Source organism: Seriola dumerili, unplaced genomic scaffold (genome assembly GCF_002260705.1).
Source record: "Seriola dumerili isolate Sdu_G_001 unplaced genomic scaffold, Sdu_1.0 BDQW01000066.1, whole genome shotgun sequence".
Classification (NCBI taxonomy): domain Eukaryota; kingdom Metazoa; phylum Chordata; class Actinopteri; order Carangiformes; family Carangidae; genus Seriola; species Seriola dumerili.
Genome location: NW_019174321.1, coordinates 893,238 through 916,967, shown reverse-complemented (window position 1 = coordinate 916,967; position 23,730 = coordinate 893,238). Strand labels below are relative to the sequence as shown.

The following is a 23,730-nucleotide window of genomic DNA, read 5'->3' as shown; positions in this document are numbered from 1 at the left end:
GTAATTCTCTCGTGCCCTACGAGCGTACTGGATCTAGCATATTCCTTCTGCACTTGTGAATATTTGTTTGGACTGTCGTATGTTTGCATGCAGATTAAAAAGAGAGGAATCTCATAGCTAACCTAGCGGTTTTGTAAATTATTCTTCTGTAACCCCAACCCCACCACAACACTCCCACTACACCACACTACACTAACCACACACTACACACACACACACAACACACCACACACCCCGACACACACACACGCAACCGCAAACACAGTGCAAGTTGGCAGGGAATATGGGTTAAGACCAACCTACCCCCTTCCTCTGTTACTTGCTATGTATCTTCCTGTTTCTCTTCCTCTTCTCTCTAATGTACACCTCACGACCGAGTTCGCCAAACTGCAGTCAGAAACTCGAATAATTGGCCAGCAGTGGATGGTTTTGATCATTTAAAACACGATATTAATTGATAGAAGAGTAAACCTTGCGGGAGGTGTTACTGAAATAGGACAAACTCGGCACAGATGTACAGATCCTCTCGGACTGACTACCTGTAACCGGTCGCGTATAAAACTGATGTAGTCCCTGTGTGTTTGTGTTGTGTCGTGTGGTGTTGTGTGTGTGTGTGTGTACGTGTCGGTGTGCGTCTGTGTGTCGTGTGCTCTGGCTGCTGGTTGTTGTGGTGTGCTGGTGAAAGGGTGCATCGCGCCTTCTAGCCGAACACTCCGGTCTACGCCTCATATGGTCATGGGACGGAAATATTGTGGGGGTGCGGCAGTCGATACATACATATGACCTAACAAACGGCAAGCAATAAAAAACAGAATGAAAAATGTTGAACAGCTGAGCTAGTATGCTAATTCATGGAAGAGAATAATTATTGAATTGAATCATGTTAAAGTCCACCAACGCATTTATAAATAATTAAGGTCTGGGCGAACAATGAGACTAATTCGAGGTCGTTAGAGTCGTGTGATCTGCTGCTTTGATATCAGTGTGAAGCCTAGTCGTGTTTGGTGTGTGTGTGTGTGTGGTGTGTGAGAGGGCGGGGGAGACCAGGGGGGGGGGGGGGGGGGGGGGGGGGCAGAGAGACAGCGGCGCAGTGATAATTCACTCAGGTGAAGAGGCAGGACCTTTGCGGCTGCAGCATCTGTATGCAGGTGCTGCTGGGACTCGGAGCGCCTGTGGTGGCTGCTCCGTCTACTGTTATTAATGGAAGTGGCCGTTAGAACTGGGGTTTCTGGCCAACAGATGAGTACCCTCCATAGCCTCATTACCACAATTACCAGCGTAATTAGCTGATTGGCTGATGGGCTGGCTGGCAGGCAATCGTACCNGTGTGTGTGTGTGTGTGTGTGTGTGTGTGTGTGTGTGTGTATTTCTCTGTGCCTACGAGCGTATGTTGCATATTCCTTTGTGAATATTTTTTGACTGTGTGTTTGCATGCAGATTAAAAAGAGAGATACTCATAGCTAACCGGTTTGTAATTATTTTCTGTAAACCCCCACCAACACCCCACACACACACACACACACACACACACGCACACACACACCCCCCCCCTCCTCCATTGTCTGTATCTTCCTGTTTCTCTATGTAACATCACACCCCAAAGCAAAAACCCTGGATAACAAACAGTTTATTTGGTAAAACACGTCTCTCCTGCTACTGTGCTCTAAACTGTGTGTGTGTGTGTGTGTGTGTGTGTGTGTGTGTGTGTGTGTGNGACACTATGGCAAATATTGTGTGTGTATGTACATGTACATAAAAAAACACTTATGCACATACATATATGCATATTAGTATTAGTAGGAAAGCAGAGTGTGTGTGTGTGTGTGTGTGTGTGTGTGTGTGTGTGTGTGTGTGTGTGTGTGTGTGTGTGTGGTTGTCAGAACACATTGACTAGCTGTTTGGATCGCTCCTCTCTTGATGAATGGAGACAGTAGCTTGCTGTTGTAAAGGGCTGTTCCCCCCGGGGGCATTTTGGTGGGAAAACTAACTTTCTCTTCTCCTCCCCGCTGCGTTCTTTTCCCCTCTCCTCTCACTTCATTATCTCCTCCTCCTCCTCCTCCTCCTCCTCCTGCTGCTGCTGCTCCTCCTCTGCTTCTCTGTCGTTCACCGTCTCTCTGCCTCCTTCTCCTCGTCTTCGCGGCGTCTCGTTAAACTTCCACTCTTCTCTCTTCCTCCTCCGTTCTCTGCCTCTAATTGAAGGAACCCCCTTTCTTTACCTTTTCTTTTTTCTTTGTTTTTTATTTTTTATCACTGTCATTCCTCCTTCCTCTTCCACATCAGCAAGCCGTCTGTCTCTGTTTTCAGCTGCTACAGCCTGGCTTCTTCTTTTTTTTTTTCTGCAACATAAGCAACAATTATTTTTCCTTCTTTCTTTTCCTCCGTACTTGTTGCTTTTCTCCAGGACTCCTTCCACACTTTCTTTTTTTTTATTTTTTTTTTATTAAACCACAACCATCATTCTGTTATTCCTCCCTCTTTCCATTCACTTCATCTCCCCTCACAGTTTAGTTTGTAAAACATTTTTAAAAACTTTTTTCATTCTGATTCTCAAGGCTCTTTTTCTCATAATGCAGAGAGGCAGATGACAACGATTCTTTTATTCTTTTGTCCTGTATCGAGAAATCCCTTTTTACAGCGAGCTTCACCCTACGAGTCCCCGCAGCTCCGTAGCTGTTAGCTGGCAGGGTAGCAGTGGAAAACTGGTATTAAGAGAGCAGGAGGGAGGAGGCAGCCCAAAGATAAAAACACACACACACACACACACACACACCAGAACATATGAGTCACCCTAGCTGTGAGCTAGCATGCTGCGATCGGTTTACTGGCACCAGATTGGTGGTGGCCATGTTGCTATGTAATTAAACATACAGCAGGCGAGGCCTTTTTTGATTCATATGTTCCAAATTATATGCTCCCGCAAAATTCATTCATACTTTGGTGTTTCTCAGTTTTTAGCTAAGGGTTGTGTGTTTGACATACTTTCTACTGGAAAAACACCCCCCCCCCCCCCCGTCCCCGAGTAGAAGGCGATTTCTGCTGCGAGTCACACTGATGCCTTCATGTCAGTGTTGGATTTCAGGGTGTAATTTCCATTTGACCTTTAGCACAAATAATTACTGCCAAACAGCCACTGTTTGACTCCCTGTCCTCCATAAGAAAATTAAAATAAAAAAAGGTGCTAATTTGGTGGTTTTGCGACTGTTCAACATTGTAGAGGATGTCTCCTGATGTTGTTATGGTGTGTCCCTACTGTAGCCTAGCAACCGCAGCTTTTTGGACCAGCCAGTATCCTCCAAGCACGCTTGGTTGTCACCCAAATGGGGAAGCAAGAGTTGCAGCGCGCCAGGCTGCTTTTCATTGGTTTTCCAGGCTTAGTGAGGCAGGCCGTATTTGGTGTGTGAAGGTTACAGTAGCGGATTATATTTAGATGCTGGACCCTGTGATTAAAGATTGGCCTATTAAGGAAGGCAGTTCTTCACAGAGCAGTTTGTTGATCATTACCGGATGTATTGCTGCAGAAAAGCAGGCTTTTATTCAGGAAACTCAATACTTTTTAAGCCTTTTCAAGAGCTGTGGACATCCTGTAAAGGTCATAATACACAGGCAGCTGGCTGAATGAGTCTTAACTACACTGCTGTGTCAATACAGAATCAAACATTTTTCCTACAGTAACATTGTTCTTACAAGAGTTGTGTGTTCAAAACGCTTGAAGTCTCAATTTGGAATGAAACTCTCCATGTTATTCCTCTCATCTCAAACCGTATTGATTTTGTGACCAGCCTCCATCTCTTCTTCAGGCTGTAGCTGCCGCTGCATCTCCACCACTTCAAAAAAAAAAAAAAAAAAAAAAAAAAAGAAAGAAAGGGCCCTTCTATATCATGTCTCTCATTATCCCAAAGCAATGTGTTTAAGATTTAATGGTTTGTGTCGGCACTATGGCTCGTTAGCCGGATAAAGATAGCTAATGTTTTATTCACACGGCATCAAAGAAAAAAGGGGGGATAATTGCTGACCTAGGGACAAGCGAGGGCTCGGCCGAGTCCTGCGTCAGGAGGAGAAATTATTCTTTAAGGGCGCTGTCAGCCTGTCGGCTTCCGCTGATGAAGACAGTTGGAGGGGAAAGTGAGTCTGTCAAACATCTTAATGTAAGGAGGAGTAAATCCAATTGTAGTTAAGTTCTTTTTATTCGCTGGTCAGAAGAAATGATGGGAACTTAACTTTGGATGACATGTGCTTAATTGTCAAATTTTCCTCCATTGTAGCTGTGTCACAATGGATTTAACAGTGTTCTGACATGGCCTGCAGCTGCTTCTTCTACTGTACTCTTTTGACTGTGTATCAGTCTGCTCTTCCTGCTTCTCACGGCACTCTCCGGTGCATCTGCCTCTGCTCCACTGCTCGCACAGAACAATACACAGTCCTGTCATTACTGCAAACTTTCAAAGCAGAGAGTGGCTGACATCTCAGCACCAAGACATTTTGCTATTACAGTGAAGTGTAAAGGGATTGTGACTGATCAATTCTTTGCAAAAGATTTGAAATTATTACTTGATTAATCAACAAGTCGATGGATAGAAACATAATTGGCGACTAGGCTTCAGTCAATATGCGATAATATCGAATATCATGATATTTTTCACATTAATCGTTAATCGTCCTTCCTGCTGAGTCCCTCATTTCACTTCCTGGGTTGCACATTAAGCAGGTTAAAACTTACAACTGCTGTTCAGTGGCAGCATCACCTATACATGAACCATAAAATACAATAATATAACAATACATTTGGGCTGGACTGTGTCAAGATATTACATTTTGGATATTGCCCAAACGTATTTTTCAACTTCTTTGAGCTTCTCAGTTTACATCCTGTAACTTCAGGGTTGATCTTTCAGTCATTTAAACCATTTTTCAGATCAAACAAATAATCAGTTTAGAAAATGAACCAGAGGAGAGTTGAAACAAATAACTGGTAACTATTTTAAAGACTGATTAATTAATGATTGATGTTTCAATCAACCCTATAAATAAATCTGAGTAACTTTGGGTTTGGATTGTTGCTTGTACAAAACAAGAAACCCAACAAATATAATTAATTAATCGAGAAAGTAATCTGAGGACTAACTGATCGTGGAGAAGAATCATCAGTTGCAGCCCTAGTTTGCAACATACTGTGTGAACAATCAGCTCTGTCAGAAGACATGGAAGAGATCCGCAGAGAGAGAGAGATAATTTGCTGAGCCATAAAGCAAAAATGAAAATCAGAAAAACACATTGATAAAAGCAGAAGAGAATTAATTGTGAACAAACCAATTAGTTTGTCCTCGTTTACTGCAACAGATGCACAGCTCAGAAATTTGCACCAGTCTTTATTCTTGGGAAATGAAATAGTATTTGTGTGGGCATGCCAGAAAAACAGAGTGTGTGTGTGTGTGTGTGTGTGTGTGTGTGTGTGTGTGTGTGTGTGTGTGTGTGTGTGTTTCTGTCTGTGAGTGTGTACATATATACATGCTGTTCTACCTTCTTAGTAAGGCTGAGGTTTCCCTTTAGACTTAAAATATAGTAGAACATTTTCTACTAGTGAGGATATTTGGTGTGTGTGTGTGTGTGTGTGTGTGTGTGTGTGTGTGCGTTTGTGTGTGCGCGCATGCTGATGATAGTGAGTAATTTTGGTGGGGCTGCAGCATTAGTCAGAGCTGAAGCTGAGAGTCTGCGGAAAACGAGCCACGTGCTGAGACAGAGATAACACACACACACACACACACACACACACACACACACACACACACTCGCACTGTGTTATTGTTCCAAGCAGGGGTTATACAAATATACACGTGCATACACACATGTAAAAATAGTATACACAGTGTGTTATTGCCTGTGTGCGTGTCTTTCACCTTATTCCTCCAGTATCTGTTCGTCCATCCTACTCACTTTCTCCTCTCTACCACTCTCTCTCCCTTTCACACTCTCTCTCTCTCTCTCTCTCTCTCTCTCTCTCTCTCTCTCTCTCTCTCTCTCTCTTTCACACACACTCACACACAACATCTGTCTCGCCGGAACTTTGTTTAGGCTCCGCTTTATTTTCCTTCCTCCCGGTGTCCAGCGTAGCACAGTGGGTAGTGAGGTATCGTTGTGTTTGCTAAGCCAAAAACTGGTCCTTGGATGACTGCTGCATAGGCAGCAAGCTGTGCGCTCGTCTCCTCGCTTGCCTTCTAGTTGTCCTTGTCATAACAGAACACACACACACACACACACACACACACACACACACTCTTCTACGATGATTGTCCTCTTCTCACACATGCGTACCCTCCCAGTCTTTTGCCTTCACACCTTCACACTGTGGCTGGAGATGACCAGCTCCTGTTGGCTCCTGAGAATCTGCTCATCGTTGTAAACTGCAAACTAAAGAGAGAGAGAGAGAGAGAGAGAGGTAGAGAGACATAGAAGGAGCCAAAGGACCAAAGGATGTGTGTGTGTGTGTGTGTGTGTGTGTGTATAATAGAGAAACAGAGAGAGAACTATAGCACAGATCTTATAGCTAGGAGCCCTCTCCATCATCATACTTTAATGACAGTATAATAGGGTTGTATTTGTGGATGTGAGACACGTGTGAGTTAATGGACGCACATGTGCCTGACTGAATGTTTGTTTTTTCCTGTTTTTTTTCGGGAGTCTTTTCTTCCGGATACATCTGCAAAGTTCTCCCTTGTATTGTGCAGCAGTCGCAAACATTTGAATGACATTTTTTTTTTTTTTTTTTTTTTTGTTAATGTCTTCCTCATGCAGCCGCTTCCTGTGAATCTCTGACAATGCAGCGTCCTACAATGGGGCCTATTAATAGAAAGGGTATATTTTTGCTGGAACGTATTTCATCTCTGGCAATCTGCATTTCCATTCGACTGTATTACTGTGGAGTGAAAGTCTCATAACTCAAGTTCCACTGATGTGCTTTTATGTCGGACGTGGACTGGGAAGCGCGCAGAGTTTTGGAAACGCATTATGGGTTTTATGTTGGAGGATCCATTAATGCATAATAAAATGACTCTTTACTGTGTAGGTAATATATAATTACTGCATGGCAGATGCTCTTATTGAAGAATAGGGTGAAAGGTCAATATTATACCTACACCATTATCAACGCGCTAACCTCCTCTTAAAGGGAGGGTTCACCCAACTCACAACACATTTTCTTTACTTACCCCGAGACCGTGCAGGTTTATGTCGAGGTATTTAAGGTCATATTTAAGTCACACCAAGATATACTGGAGCTCAGAACGGTGAGAACTTGAATACGTGTCCTTCCAGAAAAAATGTCCAAGTTATCCTGGATAATCCACGAACCAATGAGCAGTTTTCAAATATAGTACAAATAATAAAAATAAAAATAAAAACCTTACAGTGAGGTCTATAGAAAATCCAATTAGCTGAGAACCATGTATATTATATTACCAGCGCTGAGAACTACATACCAGTGAAAGTGTATATTTATATGTACTTTGATAGTTTGGGAGAACTGACCCTTTAGTGTGATGGAAGGAATGTAGTTTTACTGTTGGGGTAAAGCAGAGGTGTTGCTGTGAGTCGCAGAGTTAATGTGGATCTACATGATTCAAATCAAATCTCTTCCAAAACTCACTGTCAAATGTTTTGCTTTGCTTGTTGTGATGCCGCTGCGCTGCCGACGGGCGCGGAGGAGAAATATTTAGGGTTGTCCGTAAACGTGATATCTCAGTAACACCTCGAAGGAATTTCTTCAAATTTGGTTTAAATGACAAAACCACCTCTGGCCATTATTCGAAGCTGCAACTCGGGAACAGAAGGGGAGGTTGTTGACCATATTTCCTGCAACTTGACTGGTTGGTGGAGGTTTACAACAACAAGGTGATAATTCGAGGTTTGTTTTTTTGTTTTGTTTTTATTTTGCACCAAGTTGACATTTCAGAATTGCGTGGCTCGCAGCCGTCACTGATCAGGTCATATATTTCCCATTCCAAGATTGCACCGTTAGAGTGTGTGAATGTGCCTGCTGTGAACCTGGGCCACGGATGAATTTTTAACGGTAGAAAATGGGCTGTAAGATGGATTTTTCCCTCATAAACATCCGTCTGTTGGCCACCCGGAGCCCCCACCCCATCCTCTCGTTCTATAGCTCTTCCGTCCATCCATCCCTCCCCTATTCGCCTCACATTTTCCACTGGAAACACTTGACTATGCCAGCAATTCCCTCTACGCCCTCTCTCTTTCTCTCTGTAGGTTTTGTTTCTCGCCTCTCTCTCTCTCTCTCTCTCTCACTCTCTCTTTGTATGCTACCTCTTTCTCACTCGCCCAGCACTGGGTTTCTCTCTGTCTCGCTCCACTTCTCACCTCCCCTGTTTTCTCCATCATTCTCTTTTCATCTGCCCTCTCTCCCTCCTTGTCCATCATTCCCTCCCTCCTCCCATACTTCTACCTATCCTCCCTTTCTCTTCCTTATCTCCGTGCCTCCCCGTTCTCTCCCTTCTCCCTCTGTTTTTCCTTCCTCCCCTTCCCTCACTCGCGCCGAGTCTCATTTCACCCCAAGTCATATCACAACGGTGTGCCCCGCCTGCACCTCCTCTTCCTCCTCCTCCTCCCTCGCCTCCTCCAAAATATGAGGCTTATCTGTTAAGCTGTCAGCCCGGTAACAATGGCCTCCTTTCTCCATGTTCTCTTCTTGCTGCAACAATGAGCTGCTTTCTTTCCCCTGAAGGCTGAGAGACTCGACGCCTCCTCGTAATTTCTCTATGTTTAGGAGATCTTTCTCTCATTCTCTCTCTCATTCTTCTTGCTTGACCTCCCTCTTTCATTCTCTCCATCCCTACTTCTGCCTCCGTGTCTTTGTCAATATCTAAGTCTAGCTGACTGTCTCTGACTCTTCACACTTTCTCTCATTGACAGAGCTCTGTGATTGTACGTCTCTTGGGATAATAAATATGTGTGTGTGTGTGTGTGTGTGTGTTTGTGAAGGTGAATCTTTGATGAAGGCAACACTGCACACACATGGGGCTAAATGATGCCTTCATGGGCTTCATCTTAAAATTCAAAATGTACTCATTATGTAGTTGAGTGGCTCCCATCAGTGTTATATTAATACCTCCACTTTAGAGGTTTTATTTCACCAAATTACTGAACCAATTCACACCAAACTTGGCGGAGGGATGGCGCCCATTACATTTTGGTGCAAATCCGGTAAAAGGTGCAAATCCAGGAATGTGATCACTTTCTTCAATCCCGCACAATATGAAGTTTTTCGCCATTTTCGTCATTTTCTCGGGGAGTAATGTTTGGATCTTGATTCAGACGTGGTGTCGAGATCTATGAGGTTAGATCTGTTCAGACGTAGCGTTAACATCCGCCTCAGGTCATCGTGTCACAAGCGGACAGCTCTATGTACAGGTGTGAACACACCCAAGACGCATCGGGAACACATTTGAGATCCGATCACGTTCAGAGGTGGTAGGATTGATTTGTCTTGGTGGAGGTGTACGCTCTGTTGAGGGCCATTCTCATTTTATAATGATAATAATGGCTTATTATTACTGATGCAATACCTTTTTTAACAGCATTGTTGCAGGTGGAGCTCTGAGCTCTTTGACTGCTGGGTAGTTTATCTGAAACAATTTGCTGTATTTTATAATTTGATCATATGTTTTATTCTGTCAGAATAGTTAGAAGTACAATAAATCACCCTGAGACGTGGTAGTATAGTATAAACTAGCATAAAAATGTAAAGTAGCACAGTGCCTGAGTAAATGTGCTTTAGTTACATCCAACCACTGATCTCATGGAAGGAATAACAGATATATGTCGCACCAAACCAAAAGAAGAAGAAAAAAATAATTTTTTAATTAAGGACTTGTTAATTATGCAGAAAGACGTCCATGTTTGTACGTCAAAGAACATCAAGGATGTCATAAAATTAGAACTTTAAAATTGGATTTTTACTGTGGTTTAAAAAACACACACATTTCAACACTTTGACATTGGGCTCACCATCTATTACATTAACCGTCAGCACTGAGGCTACTTTGCAATCTGTCTGAGTTTTTTTTTTTTTTTTTTTTGTCCGGGCTGTAATCCTGTCTTACTTCAAAAAGCAGCTACTCTCAGCGAGTGAGGACTGTAACTCTAAACAAAATAGCTGAGAAGGCAGAGGGAGCGGGGCCAGTGATGCAGAGTGAAACAAGGATGATGCCAGTGATATGTGATACTGTCTCCTAGTGTTTCATGCCTGTCGCTCATATAGACTTCAAATACGTTTTCAGCCGAGTTGCACCACAGTGCCCATCGCTGTATCTCCCAGCGCAGATAGTCACGGTGGCTTTACGGCTGACGTGTGTGTGCATCAGTAAGAGAGAGAGAGAAAAAAAAGATGATCAAACAAGCCCTAACTTTGATGAGATTATCATTTATTTCATTCTAATTAACAAGTCTTTTATGTCAACGGGGGGGGGGGTTGGACGGGCAAAATGGATTTGGCTTTCTGCTGTACTGGCACTGTGGGTGACAGCCAATGCTCAGGCCTCTTTATACATGTCAGCGATTCATTCTTTAAAACCATCCATAAGGCTCTTATCTCTCGGTGCTTTGGGTTTTTAATGCCGTCAACGCTAACATTCATTGTACATGGTACTTAAAGTAATTGTATTCCTCCTCAAAAGCCATATTACTCAAAACTGGTCCGACTCGGAGTCTTTTCAGAAGGTGAATAAGACGTGATTTCCCTGCTGAAAAGTTCTCGAACAAGCCATTTAACAGGTGCTTTGAAAGATTATCATACCGCTCAGTAAAGTTACTCTGATTGTTGCTTCTATATGTTACACCTTTGCCCTCAAGTCGCCCTCGGAACCGTCTTGATAGCTTCCCAGAAAACGGTTCAGACTCCTTGATTCTTGCTGCCTGGCTTTTCTGTGCTTCTTCCAGCATGCAGGGTTTCTTTTTTTTTTTTTTCGTGGCGGTTTTAGAAGGGCTTCCGCTGTAACCTTGCCAGTGGTATATGTTGTATGGGAGGGAAAGGGAGGCTAGAGGAGTCTGTGAGAGCACACGATAACCTTTAGGGCCAAAACATCAAGCTCTCTTGCGCTGAAGCCTTGTGCCAGGAAAAGATATGAAATATTTTTCTTGACATTTTGGGGGGATTTGATGTATTTTTCATGTTCTTTTTTTGGGAGGCAGGAGACAAGCTCTCTGCTGGGTTTATGTAGGAGTGTTTTTTTTTTTATTTTTTAAAGGCACTACTGTGTTTTTGTTTGTTAACACTTACTGAGCCAGGGACATTGACTTAGAGAACATTGCTTTGGGTCCATAGATTTGGCGAGCCTAAAGAATTTGCAGTCACATTCGCCTGTTGCAACTGAAAGCTATCCAGTCCTGCCCAGAGGTCGTCCTGTGTTGTTCAGTTCAGGAGCGACCATTTCTTATGCACCGCTTCTGCATATATCTTTTAGGAGGGATTCAAAGGCCTGCTTATTTTTGTCTTCCCCTAGTTATTTAGAAGTCGCCGCCTATGAGCCAAACGTCGTCATGTGGAACAGCTGTGTTGGAAGCTTACGATATTGTGAAAATACGAATGCACATGTCACCTATTTCTTCCCTCTTACCCATATTTAATTGGCAGCAGATAAGAAAGCGATCATCCTTGTGCTTTCAGGACACAATTGAGTAATTTACAGAGCAATTATGACAGTTATGATGAGATTACTGCCTGGCAACTCACTTGTCCTTCATTGTCTCTTTGTGATTTAATTTGCAATGCCGTGTCAAGAGGCACTCAGTTTGAAGTTTTGAGGCTGTGGAACACTGTGACAAATTAAATCAAACATTGCTGGAGGAGCCCACATCTGAAGACAGAGGATTTTTGTTTCTTGGTTTTTCGGTACAGGCAAATATATGTCATCAACACTTTCTGTGATACTTTGGGTTTAGATCCCAGTAGGCGTGGACGATCATACGTTGGCATATGATCTGTTTCTCGGATGAATCGTACAGATCGTGTCATTAAAAGGTGCTATATTCAGGTATTTAACTGCTAACCAGCCCCATTGTTAACTGTTCTACAGCTAGCCCGCTAACGGCAACGGCACGCTGTGTTCTGCTCTGCAGCCTTGGTGACCTTGGCGTAGCGGCAGTCCAGCAAGTAGGAGACGTAGTAGGCGGAGCTCACAAACGTCTGATAGAAGCGGCGGAAAGATACGAATCACAACTTCCCGGTCAGGACCTTCACAATAAAGACCAGATCGCCCACCCATAGTTCCCAGTGATGGACAGTAACAGTGCTATAAATGGCTGTTGAAAAAAGAGATTGATCTTGGTTGTAACAGTCCTGTATGTTTTCCAGTAATCAAATTGAATTGTGGAAACTCACACATTTTGAAACAAATTTTCAAGCCAGATTTATAATCTTAGACAAGAATCAAGACATCTTCCTACATCACCGCCCCTGAAATTAGCTTTTATCTACCACTGAAAAAGACTGTCACATTTTGATAATGTCATTTTTGAAATAATGGCAGCAGGAAAGACGGAAGCAGGGGCACAGAGGAGGGGCGAGGTGTCAGAAGAAGAAAGAGGGAGAGGAACAGGGAAAGACGAACATGAACTGGGAAAATAGGAAAAAGGAAATAAAAAATAATTAAAATCATTGTGATAGCTTGTTTCCACTATGTTCCTCTGCTTCTGGAAAAGGGAGAGATCCAAGTGTTTCTAAGAAAAAAAAAAGGGAATAGGCTTGAGGAGGTGTGGACGCTTATCCAGGGGGGAGGGTTTTTAAGGGAATTGCTCTCCTCGAGGGGATGTGTGTGTGTGTGTGTGTGTGTGTGTGTGTGTGCGCATTTGATTTTGTCTAGGTGGCCATGTGTACAGTATGTCTGAGGGAAAATGCATACACAGCTTTCTATGTTTAGCCTTGTGTGTCTGTCTGTGGCCTTGTATATGTGCGTGTGTCCATTTCTGGTCTATGACTGCATGCTTGACAATGTGTGTGTGGGTGTGTCTGGGTGTGTGTGTGTGTGTGTGTGTGTGCGTTTTCCCCCGGTGCTGCCTGTGTGCTGGTTAGAGCATTAATGATGTGTCTAGGGAGCACTGCCTCTACATAATTTATCAACCAGGATTTATTAGCCGCAGAATTAACTTGTAGGGGCTGGGGAGCACAGGATGCATTTGTTCTTGTTTTTGGATTTATGTGTGTGGATGCATTGTCACTCCCCTGTGATCCATTTCTCTCCATCAGCCTCCTGCCATGGGGGCGTCCCCAGCCGTATAATTGGCCAAGTTATTTTAATTTTAGTCGCATTTAAATTACAATTCAGAGCACTGCTTTTGAGCACGTCTGTATGTGTCTTTGTGTGTAAGGAGTAGGGGCTTAGTGGATGGCAGTTTATAGCCACAGCAGTGAATCCTGTTCATATTGTTTTTTATGAACCTGTTCATATTGTTTTTTAGCATTCACCCTGTGTGTGCATCCATCTTCCCTCCCTTGCAAAATTAGTTAAATTTAGTCAAACGATAAAAATGGGAGACAAAAACGAGAAATGAGAAATACAAATTGTGTGGGTGACACCTCTAAAAGACAAAGGGGCAACTAAACTAAAGATTAAAGCAAAGTTTCATCGGTGCATTCCACAGCCTTTGCTATAAAAGCACCTGCCCTTGAATCTGTTAAATTGTTGTGCAGTCAACAAAAAGCTTCATACCTTGTTGGAGTAAAAGTTTCCCTCGCGTATTTTTTTTTAATCCAGCCTCCATCAGTCCCTTTCTTTTACATGCAGCTGTCAACTGCTTTACTTTTCAGAAGCAGAGCATGACCATTTTCATAATTAAGTTACCAAACATTCTGCCTCTATGAAGCCTTTTAAGGTCTATGAAGCCTTCACTTATTTTCTTTCTTTAAACCATTTGCTTGAAGAGCAACATTTGAAATTTTTCTGTAATTGTTTTGCCCTATTAAAATTGTGTCCTGACTCACACGTCATTTTGCTTTCTGTTCCAGATTACTGAGATGGGTAAGGATTCCCTCCCTGCCTGGCTGCACTGGGATGCCAGCAGCCGAATCCTGCAGGGTCTACCTTTGGAAGAGGACAAAGGTGTCCATTACATCTCCGTGTCCATCTCAAACCACACAAAATCCTCTTCTTCGGAGGTGTTTTCCATTGAGGTACACCCAGAAGATCATTTGGACGCAGATTCGGCCCAGCTGACATCCAACCAAGCCTCTGCTGAAGATGACGTCCAGCCATTCATGTGTGGCAACGAGGAACCGGTCACAGTGCTGACGGTGATCCTGGATGCCGATTTAACCAAGATGAGCTCAGAACAGAGGGTGGGGCTCCTTGATAACATGAGGAGCTTCTCTGGGGTGGGGCTCCAGCACATGAAGATACTCCCCGTGGTCAACAACAGGCTGTTTGACATGTCTGCATTCATGGCTGGGCCAGGGAATGCTAAAAAGGTGAGTGAATGTGCAAACAAGTGAGTGAGTTAATGAGAATGAGTGTTAATAAATGCATGCACATATGGTTTTGTGGATAAATAAATACTTATTAGTGAAGTTAGTGAATTATTTAATATATCTAATTTGACGGCTAATTAATGTCTCAATGTGTCTCTAGGTGGTAGAGAATGGCGCTCTGTTGTCCTGGAAGCTTGGCTGCTCGCTGGATCAGAGCACAGTCCCAAATATCAGCAGTGTCCAGGGTCCTGCAAAGGAAGGCACGATGTCGGCCAAGCTGGGCTACCCCGTAGTGGGATGGCACATTGCCAACAAGAAACCCCATGTCCCTAAGCGGGTAAGGCGCCAATTAAACAATACTCCAACACCTGTTCTGGCAGTGCTTCCTCCAACAACAGTAGTGGAGCCTCCAGTGAGGATTATTCCAACCCTCTCCTCTCCCTCTATTGCCGCACCAACTGAAAGCTCCGCTCCCCCTGTAAGAGGCCCCGTTCCTCTACCAGGCAAGCCTACGATCAGAGTCCGCGACCCTATCGCCCACACTCCAACCTTGGGACCTCCTCAACCAACAAGGGTAATGGAGACCACCAGCACCATTCCCATCCAGCCAACCATGACCAGGCCTACATATGTGGAAGCCACTGCCACACCACCCACACCTACCAGAAGACCTACCAAGAAACCTAAGAGGCCTAAATCCACACCGGTACCCAGAGAGCCAAAGACCTCCACAGCGAAGCCGCCCACGCGCACCACCCCATCACCTGGTGTAATTCCGGATCCATACAATAAGAAACCTGTCTTGCGTAACCCCATCGACCAGGTCAATGCATTGGTTGGCACATATTTCGAGGTTAAGATCCCACCTGATACATTCTTTGATACAGAGGATGGGACAACAGACAAGCTGCGTCTCACCCTGAGACAGAACCACAATGACGTGGTTCAAGAGGGTTCCTGGATCCAGTTCAACACCACCAGCCAACTTCTCTATGGCCTGCCTGATGTCCAGCACGTGGGAAAACATGAATATTTCATGCACGCAACTGATAAAGGAGGCCTGAATGCAATCGATGCTTTTGAGGTCCGTGTGAACCGCTGGCCCATCAATGACAAGACCCCTGTGATCTTCACAGCCCGATTCGAAGGGGAGCCACGTTCTGTAACCAATGACATCCACAAGAAAATCCTTCTGGTCAAGAAGCTGGCATATGCCCTGGGGGATCGCAACAGCAGTACAGTGAGTCTACGGAATATCAGCAAAGGCTCCATTGTGGTGGAGTGGACGAACACCAGCCTCCCTCAGCATCCGTGTCCAAAGGAGCAAATCACGGCCATGAGCAAAAGGCTCGCCACTCCTGATGGAAGGCCCACGGCGACCTTCAGGTACTCTATGGAGCCTGAATTTAGAGCACTGGACCTCATGGTCAAGGGAAGGGCCAGCTGCAAAACATATTCCTTCATCCCACCAGAAGAGATCGACACAACAGAACCTCCAGCGGTCACTCCAGCTCTGGGAACAGGGCGGCAAAGCACAGATGATGTCTATCTCCACACAGTCATTCCTGCTGTGGTGGTTGCAGCAATCTTGTTAATAGCAGGTATCATTGCGATGATCTGCTATCGGAAGAAGCGAAAGGGCAAGCTGACCATTGAAGACCAGGCCACCTTCATCAAAAAAGGTGTGCCGATTATCTTTGCCGACGAACTAGATGACTCTAAGCCGCCTCCTTCTTCCAGTATGCCCCTGATCCTCCAGGAAGAAAAGCCCCCACTTCCACCCCCTGAGTACCCTAACATGGCCACACCAGAGACCACTCCCCTCAACCAGGAACTGCTTGGGGAGTACACAGCTCTGCGGGATGAGGACCCCAACGCACCTCCCTATCAGCCACCGCCTCCTTTCACAACTCCCATGGAGGGCAAGGGCTCCCGTCCCAAGAACATGACTCCCTACAGATCACCACCCCCATACGTGCCGCCCTAAGACTTGTTTAACCCTCCCCTCATAGGGCGGAGGGAGAGGATGCCTGAGGAACTGTAACGGTTTCCATTCTGGTGTCTGTCTGGACTTTTACAGGGAGAGATGACAAGAGGTGCTAAAGTACAAAACAGCTACAAGGGATTTAGGTTGGGGAGGGGGAAGCGATGAGTCGGGTGGGGTTTTACAGTAGACAGATGGGATGATTGGTTGAAACAGCTGGGAGGGACTACTGTTTTAGTGGTAGCCCAGCTACTACAGTGGCCTAAGACAAACAAATTCTCATCACACTGGCTTTTCGGGTCGACCAGTTGGTCAGAAGTGACAATTGGGAGACGTGCTCTCCCATCCCAGCATTTCATTTTTTTTCCCTCTGTTTATTTGGATACAGGCTTTTATTTTGAATTCATCTTTATCCCAAGATTATTATTCTTTTTCTTTTCTTTTTTTTTTTTTTTTTTGGACTGAATCGTTTGCCTAACAACTCGTCTTTTGTCTTGTTTTTAAATAATACGAGAAGACAGTGAACTGCCATCAGACCACTGCAGGCGACAACTCGTGTTTTTAATGAGAGTGAGATTCTCTGAATATGAAAAAAAAGCTTATCACAAGGAAATCACCCCTGCAGACGACACAAGAGAATCGGAGGCCAAGGTGTGTGTGTGTGTGTGTGTGTGTGTGTGTGTGTGTGTGTGTGTGTGTGTGTGTGTGTGTGTGTGTGTGTGTGTGTGTGTGTGTGTGTGTGTCTCTGTGTGTGTGTCTCTGTGTGTGTGTGTCTGGGTGTGTGTCTGGGTGTGTGTCTGGGTGTGTGTGTGTGTGAGTGTGTTTATTCAGATTCAGTACGGTTTGCCTTTTAACACTAGTTGTCTGTTTCTATCCTTATTCACAATGTCTAGTAAAGATGACAATAACAAGGTAGCCTAAAAAAAAAAGATTTAGAGATGAATAATAAATAATTTGTTTGTTTCATTGGTTTTTAAAATTCACTGTATATCTGGAAGATGTTCTGATAGATTGTGTTTTATTTTTTTGGTGGTGGAAGAAAGAGAGAGGAAAGAGACTGCCTCACTAAAGTAACCTGCAGGAGCTTTTTATTCCTGTTCTGATAATATGTCAATAACAGGTCATTAGATTCAAATGCCTACCTTCCTCAACAGATCTAACAGGATCAATAAGGTATAAGCAACAAGGAAATAATGAGCTACTGTTTTCATGACGAACTTAAATAAGTTAACTAACTTGTAAATGCAGAGTTTAATGTGGATTTGAATGCACAATTAATAGCTGTATGTGGATTTCCGTTCATCCAATTTGACCTCACTGTGGCACCGTTGTTACTCCAAGTTAACAAAACCACAGTGAGACTTCGGTGGAATGCCATTTTTGCCCCTTTTCCACCTCCAACATGTACCTGAACGGAAAAAAAAGAGCCCTACAGCTTATTTTGGTCCAGGGATAATTATTTTTTTTTAGTGTAACGAGGCAGTTCTTCTCTCCGGTCTGAAGAGAAAACATTGTGTGCCAATGGAGTCTGTCCCAGATGGGATTGTACAAATATTCACATTTTAGAGGTCACAGAGGAGATGATGGAGGCAGAGAAAGAACCCCAAATTTCCAGTAATTAGCTCACAGAAAAGCGGTCAAAGAAAATCTCCTTCGAATATTTTTTTTTTTACAAAGTTTTTTATACAGCCTCAAATTGTTTGATTATTAAAAGAAAACATGATTAATGATTAGTCTTCTGTGATTTGTAAAATCTTAGCCTAGAAGTTCCATTATGATTCAATTATGTACACTTTTATTTTATTTCATTTCTTTTTTCTTTTTTTTTTTCTTTTTTTTGTCATGGGTCACATATTTCAAGTGTTTTATTTTATTGTGTGTGTTTGCATATCAAAATGTATCTCCCACTATAAAAAGATGAAATGACCCATATTTTATGTAATCACAAATTTTATTTTTATGTCCTTATGTTTGCTGATGAGTTTCAACTGAAAGTGACCCTTTGCAATAATAATGTAAGGCTCAGTCCGCTCAGTGACTGGTCGATGCAGGCTCAAAGCGAGTGACTCGTATTGTCATAATATTGTTGGTTTTTTGCAGGATGCCAAGGCTTTTGCTTATCAAGTGTGCATTGTCATAATAAAACCAACTGGTACGATAAAAATCAATCCTTCTTCATTCATGTATCTGATTTCTCCATGCTGGTTCTGTTGGGAGTCCCCCCCCCCCCCCCCCCCCCATATCAAAACCTGACTGATGAGGTTTTTGGTCACTGTCACTTTTCTACTGCTCCCACTTAGCCTTGAATTGATAAATCAATCCGTCTCAAGTCCACGAGAGGTTTTACCTCCCTAGACGGCTTGCTGCCTGGCAACCATCTTTGGTCTTTGGACTCATTGGAACGGTCGTACTGCTGTCCTTTTTGTACTAAATTATTCTGCTATTGAATGACTGGTTGGACAACTCAGTTTGAAAGCTCTGCCCATTAAAAAGGCTATGCTGTGAAAACAGTCTCTCAGCTCCATCTCTCTGTCCACACATTGCACACAGATAATTTGCATTGATTGCTCAGAATATTGATTAGATGTAAACAATTTGCCAGCACTGTTGTACCTCTGTTATAATTCATGACACAGTGGAAGTTGAAAGTAGGGGAAGCAATGATGAATGTATTCCCAAGACACTGCTAGTTGCTAAAGTGGATAAACAGATCAGAGTGATGAGTAAATGATTGATTAATTGATTGTGGTGGCTGAATGTTTACATGTCAAGGTCCTCATTTTTCGAAATAAAATCAGCAATATGCTCATTTACAAGGTAAAGGGTTGAATCAACACGTCAGGCCTGAGTCTTTATGAAAACTGATTATATGTATTGGATTGTACCGAAATCCTACAGACCAGTTTGATCATTTAAGAATCTGGACCTATAGCATAACTCCATTTACAATGGGAGTGCAGTAAGTTTAGGATTGCATGAGCAACTTCTCATCTCAAATGTAGAGGTAATCTGATTGGGGATTCTGGCATATTACGGATGTGCTGAGTTTGCATTTTCAGGGTCTAATCAGTCGCCTTCAAAGCGCCAGACAAGCTCAATCTATCACAGGGACGGTGCTAAAATGATTTGTAGTGCCATGTAGTCTGCATCCTGCAGCGACATCACATCTCTAAAAGTCAACTTCCTTTCTTCTAGAATTTGAGGTAAAATGAAAACTATAAGTGGTGAAGATCAGAGCTTTCTTTGTGTATACTGTTGCGCTTTTTTGCCTCCCGATTGCAATCTGACCATTTTTCTTTACTTCTTCACAATCCTTTGTTTGGAACTCACTGAATTGATTATCTCTGTTACCTCTGCCATGCTGTACCTGTTTTTGTGCCTGTTCGTGATCCCAGAACTAAGTCCACCAAAAGACACACATTTTCCTTTTTCAATTTTCAGTCTCAATTTCACATTCAAAATTGCCCTCCTTTTTTGTCATTCTTTTCTGTGCCATGCCTGATAACCTGAGGCGCAGACAGTGTTTTTGTACATAAACTGATTAAGGGAGTGTCTCCATCCATTCATGGCTAATCGTGGGAGTGGAAATACGGCTTGTGTTAAATTTTTCATACAGTACATATTTCTGGTTTTGCGCTTACACATAGTTTTAAGTCATGAATCTACACCCAGTTTTATGCATCTGGCACCTGATATGTTTTCTGCACACAAGCAGCAATGACAGCTGTTTGTTACAGTTTACAAAGGCTGCAGCACAATTGCAAGGTTTCTGTGGGGAACTACGTTTTTTTGCTTTCTAAAGACATTCAGAATTGCAGAACTATTCTTGGAAAGAATAGGAATACTTCTCGGAATAGAGTAGGATCAATTATCAGTCAACATGACACATGAACACTTAACATTGACTCCATGTTCCCTGGATACCCAGTTCTAATGTTCCTCTTGTCAGATACTAGATAATGATTGAACTGAACTTGGATAAGGAGGGACACAGGAGTGTACAGACTGTACAGTAACGTTTGAGGAAATGTCTCAATTGACACCTTAGATGGTCAATGAATTCATATCCACAATACTCACTACTGATTCCGAAGATGTGGGAGCGTTAATTTTAGAAGTTAAACATCATTCTCTTGTAACGTCATGCAGTTACAAGCCTCGACGTCTTAATTATGTTTTAGGGAAGAAGTAAAGCGAAGATAAAGGACAAGCAGACACTGAAGAGGAGTGGTGGTGTTCACTCACTTGTTCTGATGCCTTTTTGACATAGTGCTTTTGATTGAATTACCTTTATGTTCTGGTCGTTACATGTGGGCTATGGCTGCAACAAAGGATAATAGTGCAGCAGATGACCTTGTATATGGAGGGTATTGTGAATTTTATGACTAAAGCATGAAACTTTCTCCAGTGTTTCTATAAAACATGAAGTTTATTTTCAGACGTGGAGACATTTCACATGTAACCTGAGTCCCCTGGAGTAATGAGTGTGGACGAGACCAAACTAGCATGCTTGCTTCTGAATAGAAGGCTATCTGATTTTTTTATGCCTTAAAACACTATTTTGTCTTTTATACCTTACTATATTATTACATTTTTATAACTTACTATACTATGATGTTTTTTACCTTACTATACTATGACATTTTATGCCTCATTATACTATTTTGTTTTTATGACTTACCAAACTATGATGTTTTGGACTTAATATACTATGAAGTTTTTTATGCCTTATTATACTGTGACGTTTTTGAAAGCCTTATTATACAATGACTTTTTTATGCCTTACTATACTATGTTGTTCTTATAATTTACTATACTATGACGTTTTTATGCCTTACTATACTATGTTGTTTTTATAATTTACTATACTATGACGTTTTTATGCCTTACTATACTGTGATGGAAATCTGAAAATGGACAGTTGACAAAATTATCAAGTTGTCTTTATGTATTTTAATAAGAGCTCTGCAAAGGATACAGTCACACAGAGTATAATTGCAGACTGATATCAAACGAAGAGTGTACCTGAACTTTATATGAAGAGTGAAGACGGAGGCATGGTCAGGATATGTGTGTGTATAAACAATTACGGAAGCTAACTGTCAAAAGAAGCAGCCGCGTGCTCGTTTTCATACCTTACTATACTGTCGTTTTTATAGTTTACTATACTATGATGTTTTTGACTTACTTTACTATGACGTTGCTATGACGTTTTTATACCTTATTATGATGTGACGTTTTTTGTGCCTTACTATACTATATTTTTTATGTCTCACTATACTATGTGTTACATATTTGTGAGAACTGATGTTGGAACCCAGCAGACAAAGAACACAAAAGCAATAACAATGCAACAGAGTTTATTGGGGAGAAGGCAGTGGTGATGGTGAATGTGGAGGGAGAGTGGGTCCAGGGAATCCTTGTGTCCGATGTTGACATGAAGCAGGAGTATGAAAGACACAGGAGGCCAGAGACAGGTGAGTTACGAACTCTGGAAACACGAGGGACAGCTGGAGACCAAAAGCAGGTAGGTGGTGTGGGGTGGCGACAGTGGAGTGTGGCAGAATCAGCAGCCAACAAATCAGGAAGTCTTCTGGAGCACAGGACACCAAAGAGTTAATACAGGCAAAACGACTGGAAGACCATGCCTTACTATTCTATTTCGTTTTAATAACTTACTAAATTATGACAATTTTACGCCTTACTATACTATTATGTTTTTTTTTTGCCTTACTATACCATGATGTTTTTATGCCGTTTTTATGCCTTAGTATACTATGACATTTTCATGACGTTTTTATGGCTTACTATACTATGAAGTTTTTATGACGTTTTTGTGCCTTACTATACTATTGCATTTTTTTTACATTTTTCTACCTTACTATAATATGGCAATTTTATAACTTACTATAATATGACGTTTTTATGCCTTACTATACTATGAAGTTTTAATGACGCTTTTTATGTCTTATATGATATTAAGTTTTTATGCCGTAATATACTGTGTACACTATGACGTTTTTCTGCCTTAGTATACTATGACGTATTTATTGCTTACTTTACTGTGTCGTTTTTTTTTTGCCTATGATGGTTTTATGCCTTATACTATGACGTTCTTTTATACCTTACTATACTATGACGTTTTTATGATGTTTTTTAATGCCTTACTATACTATGATGTTTTTATGACATTTTTATACCTTACTATACTATGAAAAATGTCATAGTATAGTAAGGTATAAAAATGTTCCTTGCTATACTGTGATAGGAATCTGAAAATGAACAGTTGACAAAATGATCAAGTTTTCTTTATATATTTTGATAAGAGCTTTGCAAAGGATACAGTCACACAGAGTATAATTGCAGACTGATATCAAACGAAGAGTGTACCTGAATTTTATATAAAGAGTGAAGAAGGAGGCGTGGTCAGGATATGTGTGTGTGTGAACAATTATGGAAGCTAACTGTCAAAAGAAGCAGCTGCGTGCTCAAGGACAAAGACCTCCTAGTTTGTAAAAGAAAGTACCAAATAAGGAGTGCACATGTGAAAACAGATCCACAGTACCTGATGAGGATTTTGAAAATGAAAACAGACAATACCAAATAAGGATTATAAATGTGAGGACAGACTCATGTCCAGTTATACAAAGTTAGAGCATACAAAGTACAAAATCAGGTTATACAAAGTGCAGAATATGATTTTTTTATTACAATACTATGGCGGATTTGTACTTTGCTGTACTATGACGTTTTTTGTGCCTTACTGTAGTATGTTTTTTATACCTTACTATAATGTGTCATTTTTTATGCCTTACTATGTTATGTTTTTTATGCCTTACTATAATGTGACATTTTTTATGCCTTCCTATTTTATGTTTTTTATACCTTACTATACTATGACATTTTGACTTACCATATTATGATGTTTATATGCTTTACTATACTATGATATTTTCATGGTGTTTTTTATGCCTTACTATACTAGGTCGTTTTTTATGACTTACTGTACTATGACATTTTTGACGTTTTTTGTGCCTTACTATACTATGTCGTTTTGATGACTTTTTAAGCCTTACTAAACTATGAATTTTTTATGACTTTTTATGCCTTACTATACTGTCGTTTTTTTGACTTTTCATGCCTTACCATACTATGACTTTTTATGCCTTACTATACTGTGACTTTTTATGCCTTACTATACTATGACGTTTTTATGACTTTTTATGCCTTACTATACTATGACGTTTTTATGACTTTTTATGCCTTACTATACTATGAC

The 23,730-nt window shown here is 41.9% G+C and overlaps 1 protein-coding gene across 1 annotated transcript in view; it reads left to right on the top strand.

Annotated features, from left to right (window-relative positions):
* Positions 1-16,864, top strand: part of dag1 (dystroglycan 1) — a 22,189-nt gene extending 5,325 nt beyond the window's left edge. Inside the window, exons 2-3 of the mRNA XM_022742151.1 lie at positions 14,009-14,467; positions 14,628-16,864. Of these exons, the coding sequence (XP_022597872.1) occupies positions 14,009-14,467; positions 14,628-16,454 (2,286 nt within the window). The 3' untranslated portion in view covers positions 16,455-16,864. The remainder of the gene's footprint in view (positions 1-14,008; positions 14,468-14,627) is intronic.
* The last annotated feature ends 6,866 nt before the right edge of the window (positions 16,865-23,730 follow it).